The 8485-nt window shown below is 40.0% G+C and overlaps 1 protein-coding gene across 1 annotated transcript; it reads left to right on the top strand.

The window, feature by feature from the left end:
* Positions 1-8124, top strand: mgat1a (alpha-1,3-mannosyl-glycoprotein 2-beta-N-acetylglucosaminyltransferase a). The gene is made up of 3 exons (XM_064350203.1): positions 1-384; positions 1372-2673; positions 6685-8124. The coding sequence occupies exons 2-3, from the start codon at positions 1867-1869 to the stop codon at positions 7381-7383; spliced, it is 1506 nt and encodes a 501-aa protein (XP_064206273.1). The 5' UTR covers positions 1-384; positions 1372-1866; the 3' UTR covers positions 7384-8124.
* The last annotated feature ends 361 nt before the right edge of the window (positions 8125-8485 follow it).

Below are 8485 nucleotides of genomic sequence, written 5' to 3'. Positions count from 1 at the left end.
TCGCACTTAGAGGAACTCTGGCGATTGATGGGGAGGGACTTCCGTCAATGTAGTAGTCCGGAAGTTGCATTTCGGCGGTGGGGAAAGGAAAATTGTATTGACTGAAGAGCGACATAAAGAGCCAAACGCAGAGTAAAAGACTTAGAGAGCGCACAGTAGGACACTCTGTGCTTTTTACATTCATTGTTCGGTCAGAGACATTTATTTTTTCCCCATATATGGTATGACTGAGCGCGTGGACGCGGAAAAAGGGGGAATGGGCGACAACATAGGTGCACATAATATGAAGTGTTGACCCCGGTGAGGAGAGGCGAAAGAAAGAGAAGTGAGAAGAAACTAATAAATATGACCATCGTAAGATCTTAGTTGAGGACATGAAGCGAGGTGAGTGGAACATCCAACTGGGAATATATATGGCTCGTTGGCTGTCGAGAAAACGTGCGTGCGTGGCATGAGTAGTGAGTAGTAGTCTGGTTGTGCTTGAAATAAGCATGGCGAGCTAGACACAAGTTACAGTAGGTCTTGCTGTTACACTTTACCTTATAGTCAAAGCAATCGGTCGTACCTCCGAAACAAGAAGATACGACAGGGTAAATCAATCACAGCATGCCTGTCTGACCATTACACCACAGCTACACCACACGTTTATCGTTTTCTGTCATGTACCAAAAGTTGCTGAAATATTTCTTTACTAAAGTTGAATTCGCAACTGTAGGCTATTTACCGTGCTTTTACCGCTTGGTAGTCCTCGCCTGTCAGAAGTCGTTGACGTGTATGCCCCGGCAATGGTTGGAAAGGAATTCTAATTTACGGCATAGTCAGGGAGAAATAATTTGTTTTCTTAGAGCTCTGGTGGTTTAAAAAACAATGAACATGACCATTTGGCGCAGTTATGAGATTCAATAGGTGATGTATACGTATTCCGAACATTTCGGTTTAACTGGCAAACTAAGTCAGCATTTATAAGAGTGCTTAAAGGTGCGCAACAAGCACGGTTTTCACAACCTAGAAACTCTACGACCGGGCAGCGTTAACGCTACTTTTCTTTTGTGACACGAGTCAACTGTCACATGGTGTATCATGCAGTTCCTATAAAGTTTAACATAGATCCAGTGAGCAACTATACAATCGTTGTATTTGATCTTTCTATTGTGTGAAACGCGGCAAACAATCCCGAGCGTAAAAATTAAATGTCCAAACGCGAACCAGCATTTAATAATCAGCCATGGAAGCTTACTAGGTAAAAGACTAGAGATATTAACTTGTAGCACATGGAGGGTACCAAAAGTAAAATATCAACTAAATTGGCTTATGGTGTTAATAATCAGCCAAACATAGTGTTGAACTTATTTGAATCTCTCTCTATTTCAGGTTGATGGCAAAAGGCTGAAGTAATGGATCACCCCCCTCCCCACCCCAGGAGTGCCCTAACTCTCCCTCATCCTCTGCCCTGTCTTCCCTCTCCTTTCCTTTTGCTTTTGCTTCCGTGCATTCCTCTCTTCCTACACTTCCTCTTTTCATGTCTGTGTGATATTCAGTTTATTCATCCATTACCAGGAATTCCTGTAGATGTATTTGTGTGAACTGTAAATGTGTTTTCTAATTCACATATTAAACCACAATACATATTTCCTTAATAACCAGTCTGTCTGTTTATGTCGTCTTGTCTGTCAATCATTAAATCAACCTCCTTACCCTGTGAATGGGCCTTCCCCCTTTATAAGAATAACAGGTGCCATCTTTTTTGATTAGACTTCTCTGTATCATTCCACTATAGAACTCCCTGTTTCCCTGTCTTTGACTGTCATCAGTGTGACCACTTTGTATCTTTAATAACTCTTGTTGCTCCTGTGGTCTCATTGGGCCATGGTCCGTAAAAGAGGTTCCTTTATCTTGTGTGGTGTCTTCCTATTTGTTACCTGGAATGCTTTGCTTCTCCTCTTTCTTTGGGGGCGGCTTCCCACTCGCCGACTCGGAGAGGGAGGTCGAGCTGAGCCAGGGAGCAGAGAGGAATTGGGAGGGGCTGGATTAGACTTGGCCAAGGAAGTGATCCGATTGGCAGACCAAGTGGAATCTGAGCTTGAAACCCAGAAAAAACTTCTGCTGCAGTTACAGAGACACCGGCCATTATGGGAAGGACTTGGAAAGAGACTGATGAATAGCAAAAAGGGAGGAGAGGACTTGCTGCATCCACCTCAGAAATATCCAGGTTTAGCCGATATAGACCAAAGCAAAGGAAAGCAAGATCAAGATTCTTTAATCTTTCCTATTCACAATATGAAAGTAGAAAATAAAGAGCTGGTTGCCAATGAAGACAGAGTTAAAAGCACTGTTGCCTCTACCGATGTCATTCCTATCTTGGTTATTGCTTGTGACAGAGTCACCGTGAAGAGGTGTCTGGACAAGTTGATACAGTATCGTCCCTCTGCTGAACTTCACCCAATCATAGTCAGCCAGGACTGTGGTCACGCTGATACTGCTCGTGTGATTGGCTCTTATGGCAGCCAGGTGACTCACCTTAGCCAACCTGACCTTTCAGACATTCAGGTGCGGCCAGAACACAAGAAGTTCCAGGGCTACTACAAAATCTCAAGACACTACCGATGGGCACTCAACCAGGTTTTCAACAAACTCTCCCACTCTGCTGTTGTCATTGTGGAGGATGACCTTGAGGTAAATATACATGCTTTATACCTAATAGAGGGATAGGATGATTTAGTATACCTATCCAGATGCACTAAAGTTTCTTTGTGCACCTATCCAGGTGCACATTTCTTTTAAAATTCAAATGTCAAAGGTTGCAAATAATGATGGGATCACAGTGCTGTGGCTGGAAATGGAATCGCCGGCAGCATGGAGATTTGTGTAGCAGTCCTGAGTCAGCTGTCCTATGGACTCTGCCACCTGAAAATATTTAGTTTTCAACCGTATTTTTCTTTACAGCATTTTACTTTTCACTATAATGTGCTTTATTCAGTCAGCAAAATTGCTTGTCTAAACACATTTTCATGAGAGATTCAGCTCAAACTTATCATACACCCATTGCAAATACATCTAGGCTATATATCTTTTAAAAAATCATAAAGACATCAGACAAAGACACACTAGTCTCTGTGCTTCAGCCCAACACAACTAGTTTGTTTTGTAATTTCCCAGGGGGAAACTTTGTTGGCTGAAGTTGTTGGAATATTACTGTTCCCTGTTACTGAAGTTTACATATCCCTGTGGGCGCAGAAAATCATGAGGCTGAAATATGAAGAGTGAACTGAGATTACTCCATTACTGGATTCTCTACTGCAGCATGGAAAGGCTCCTTCCCTCATAGCGTGTGTTTCGTAGATTAAGAGAGGATCAGTTGCCAGAAAAGGGAGGTGATCTTGTGAGAGAGCATTGATTTGTTGATCTTCAAACACTCACAGTTTGAACTTTTTCTACAAATGAGCTTTTTTCCCCACATCACTCCACAATCAACACATTGCAAAAATTATTTTATTCATTTGGGTGTTTCTGATTTAAGGTGTTTCAGTAGTCCGGTGTGGTGGAAATGAAATGAGTTTTTGAGATCGACAGCAGAAGGTGAAATCTGAAATCTAAACTGAGATTACTCGAATGCTAGATACTCTAATGCAGCAGAGGATGGCTCCTCCCATCATAGATTGGGTTTCATGGATTAAGAGAGGATGCGGTTGCCAGAGAGGGGAGATGATCTTGTGAGATTGTTTCTTTAGAGCGAGCTGTACTATAATCCCATACATTTAGGCTGAATGAGAAACTAAGTCTCAACAAATTGGTGTAACCAGTCAATGTCTATGGAATAGAACATCTATCCAGTTCAAGTCCCAGCCTAGTTAATGGTGGGTTATTCTGGATGGTGTCATGATTTGTTCTTTGAGTTCTTGCAGATTTTACATATTCCTGATTAGTACTTGAGTTAATTTCTTTAATCTCCCTGATTGCTACTATTTTTGCATTGGTCAGATGAAAGACCTCTAAAATAAATGGCCGGGTTTGTTTGTTGGTTGTATGCATCTGTTTAAATGCAATACAGCTTTCTGGTGATTAATGTATGTCTACTGTATAGTTTCATATGGCAAAATGTTATAACTAGCCTATATATGAGGATAGTACTGCTCATTTGTTTCATCTAAAAAAAAATGTCAATGTTTTCAAACTTGAAATTAGAGTTTGAAACGGTAAACTGGAAGATACAACATTGAATGTAGCCACAAAACTTTATCATTGTGCAATTTCTGGTTTCAGTGCAGTGGACTTGATGTGTACCAGTTATCATATGGTGTTCTGTTTGCCATTCCATGCAGTGGGTAGTTATTTTTGCCAATTTTCCTTCCTGCCTGTTTTCTGGATCTGTTCTTGAACAGTCCCATACTGAAAGAATAGAAGGCATACATTTAACTAAATTGTTATGTGTCATATGATATGCTTAAACACATACATTTAGGCATCTATCAGATTTTATTACACAGACGCGCTTCCAAATAAATGCTTATAACAAGTTAAGACGAACTGTGCTATACCTAGAAAAATCTATTCATAGACAAACGTGCCAATAGAAACAAGTGCTAGAATAAAATAAATATGCAAGACAGGAAGAAGCAGTCTTGAAAGAGAGTGGGAGCAGTGTGGGAGGAGGGTTAGTTGTGCTAATTTAAGTTTCTGAATAAATGTGGCTTTTTATAATAAAAGGCTTGGCTGAAAGCTTTTTAACAATTGCAATATTAGAAGTTTTGTGCAGAAAACTACAAGTTTAACCGTGGTATGTTTCTTTTACTTTCAACATTTCTTAAATTTGCTTGATAATGTAAAATTGTTAATGACTTGTGGTCAGTGACCATTGTGGAATTCAAGTCCATGCCTGATGCAGTGCTGGGTACTTTGTTGATAAATTATGTGCCTAGATAAGCCAAATTTCCTGGTCTCAATCACTGTGTATTGTCATTTTCTTATGCTCATCTTTTTGTAATAAATACATTACAGAAATTCTATTACAAAATATATTACAGCTGGTGTGATTGTGATCAAATCAACTGTAATATATGCCTAATTCTGTTAACCCTGTTTGGTGAATGCCTTTTATATATTATGTTACTGATCAGTTTAAGTTTTCAGACAGATCTGGTTCAACGTAACCTCATTAGTAGTGCAGTACAAAAGAACATCTCCATCAAACTAACTAATATTTTTATGTCCATGGTTCAACATCTAAAAGTTATAGCCTAATATTGGATTAAAGAAATGGCTATTAAACAAGCATGTTGGCCGATGGATAATTTCACATTTTGATCCCATACTGGGCTGATTCCAGTGTTAAGCTGGTGCATCCCTACTTTTAGGTCATTATGGCTGGTAGCTGGAGCTCTCCAGGAGCTGAGCTGAGCAGCCATTTTCAGACCATGTCTGTGAAGTGTATTGTGCTAGTGAAGACAAACGGGGCTTCGTGGTTTGATGAACACAACTGTAAATATTTGACCTACTTGATTTCATATTGATTGGTAGGCAATAATCAACACACTATATAGCCTACATTCGGCTATGCGGTGGGGAGTGCCCCTTAGACACTGAAGCTAATTATTGATGTCATGTTGCTGTTATGTTTCCAGGCGTAAACATAAATTGCATCACTGGAATTTTGTTTTATAGAAGGGAAATGTCTTTAGGGCATTTGCTATGGCTACAACAACAAGGGTACACAAAACATTCTATTTTGTTCATTGTCAACCAGGCAATGATACTTAAATCTTTTTTCTTGCTGTGTAGTGATTTTGCAAGTGCGTTCATGACTCTTCACAAATCACAAAATGGTTGGAGCTCTTATGTGTTATCGGTAACCCAGTGTGTTGGACCAGTCCTGTGGAAAGCACTCCCACCTGATTGATTCATATGGATGGGTGACAACCAGCCTGAGGCAGTTCCACCCATAATGGGGTTCATGAAGCCTTACTTTGCTGTCATTACAGTGGCTTATCGAGAAGTTCAGTTATTTAATGTAGCAGGGTTTGATTTATGCATCTTATAGATTGCATCTATTTAGTCTCTAACTGAAGTTACCAAAATAGTAAAATTTTTATGGCTGCGATAATATTCATTCCAACCCTTGTTAAATAATGTATAGCAGTGCTTTGGTTAGCTGCATAGAAACTATTGAATTTTTGACAGCCGGATTTTTAAAATTTAGAAAATGATATAGTCTAGTACTCTTGTCTGCTCTGGTTTACTTTACTTATTTGGTTTTTATTTACTGATTTTAATTATTTTTTACAAGCATGATAAAGATGACGTGACATTAAAACTGCATTTATAACTTTAGATAAACATAGAGCCTGTTACACAGTAGCTAATGTGTGGAGTTGAGCCATTGGAATCTGGGTCCATTTCAGAGAAGTGGGCTAAATGAATGTGCTATGTTGGTTTTTGTTGATTTTATTGTCCATTTGTTTAAGGTAACACATCAGTGGAGGTCTTATTATAATCTGTTTAATATGAATGTGTGCTAATGATCATTTTGACAGTGTATGAATTTGTACATCGTTTAACTTTGAGCTGAAATTTTGGTCATATAATAATAGTTATATATAGTAAAAAAGTACTTATGTATAGTAAAAATTACAGTTGAAGAGTTTGTGGATGGAGGAACTCCTGGGCTGAACTTGTCTTCCTCTCTTATAGGTGGCACCAGATTTTTTTGAGTATTTCAGATCCCTTTATCCCATTCTACGTTCAGACTCAACTCTGTGGTGTGTGTCAGCCTGGAATGATAATGGGCGAGAGGGGCTGGTGGATCCTGGGAAAGCAGAGCTCCTGTACAGGACTGACTTCTTCCCCGGGCTGGGCTGGATGCTCACAAAGGAACTGTGGGCAGAACTGGAGCCCAAGTGGCCTGCAGCGTTCTGGGACGACTGGATGCGCCAGCCAGACCAGCGCAGAGACAGATCCTGCATCCGGCCAGAAATATCCAGAACATTGACATTTGGGCGCAAGGGCGTGAGCTTAGGTCAGTTTTTTGACCAGTACCTGCGCTATATTAAACTCAACACCGAATTTGTGCCTTTCACCAAACGGGATCTGTCTTACTTGTTTCGTGAGAGATACGACGAGATGTTTGAAAAAGAGGTGTACAGCGCCCCCTTGGTGAAGGCTGAGGACCTGAAAGGGGGTTCCATGCAGGGTGCCGGGCCCTTTCGCCTGCAATACTCCAGCAAAGACAGCTTCAAGGTCCTGGCTCGCAGTCTGGGGGTGATGGATGACTTGAAGTCAGGAGTTCCTAGAGCGGGATACAGGGGTGTGGTCAGCTTCTTGTCACATGGGCGAAGGATCTACTTGGCACCTCCCAGTGGGTGGAGCCACTACGACACCAGCTGGAGCTGAGGATCACACCGCAGGGGCTATAGTGGCGGTTAGGTTGGGAGTGAAGAACAGGACGAATCATCAGAGAGACTAGACAAATTATGTATCCGAAAAGAACCCGTGAAAACCAAAGAAAACCGCAGAAGGGGCAATAGGAACAGAAATGGGGAAGCTGGGACATTGGAGAGTGGGTGGAAAGTGAAAAGAGAGAGTAAAAGATGAGGAGAGGAATGCAGATGATGGCAGTAGTGGGAAAATGAAAGGGTGCTATTGGGGGTGAAGTAGGCCCTTTCCTCTCTGTTCCCTTATCCCTAGAGGGTAAATTTATTTTCTCCTTAATTTCCAAAGGAAAGGGATAGTGTATTTTGGGATAGGGATTGTGGGAATTTTTATATAATTATTTTTTAAAGGTACTGTTATGAATATAATTATGGTAAATAAAATGTTTCAATCAAATTTGAATGGAAATTATATTGTTAAAATTGTTTTGATTTTTTAATTTACCAGATTCTGAATGGCATGTGACAACATGATCAGGATTCATACATGAGGCTTGCCAGGATTTGATTTTTTATTTTGATTTTTTTGTAATCATTGATAGAAATGGACTTCCCTGTACAAACACAGACTAATGAAAAGAAAATGAAAAATATCTAGAAACCGTGAGATAAATAGTGGCTGTTCTGAAATAGTACTTTAAAATTAGCAAATGTTCCATTGCTGTTTATTTTGATGTGCAATAAAATAACATGCTGAAAATTAGCTTCAGGAAAAGTAATATTATTGGAACAGCTCATAACATAAATGGGTTCTGTGTGTGTGCGTGTGTGTGTGTGTGACTGCCTGCCTGTCTGTCTGTATCTGGTGGGGCGGGTTAGAGAGAATATGCAGTGCCATGGTATGACAGCACTATACAGTGGCCCCAAAAAGTATTTGGACACTGAAGCCATGCTTAGAAATTTATGAATTTTATTGAATTACATAACAAAATGTCAAACCAAATAACATTTATGTTAAAGATAGATGCCTTAAGCACACTTTTCAAGCAAAACATTTCACAAAAAGATGTTGGTTGGCTTTTAAACAATAAAACAATAGATATACTGCTGAAAATGAAGACAAA

The sequence above is a fragment of the Anguilla rostrata genome, chromosome 1, assembly GCF_018555375.3.
Source record: "Anguilla rostrata isolate EN2019 chromosome 1, ASM1855537v3, whole genome shotgun sequence".
In the NCBI taxonomy this organism is placed as follows: Eukaryota; Metazoa; Chordata; class Actinopteri; order Anguilliformes; family Anguillidae; genus Anguilla; species Anguilla rostrata.
Note: the sequence above shows the minus strand (reverse complement) of the source record. Positions and strands in the feature narration are given on the sequence as shown.

Excerpts from the sequence above, each read along its gene's own strand:
- mgat1a (XM_064350203.1), top strand. The coding sequence starts at position 1,867 with ATGGTCCGTAAAAGAGGTTCCTTTATCTTGTGTGGTGTCTTCCTATTT. Across the intron at positions 2,674-6,684 it reads TTGTGGAGGATGACCTTGAG|GTGGCACCAGATTTTTTTGA; the intron begins GTAAATATACAT and ends CCTCTCTTATAG.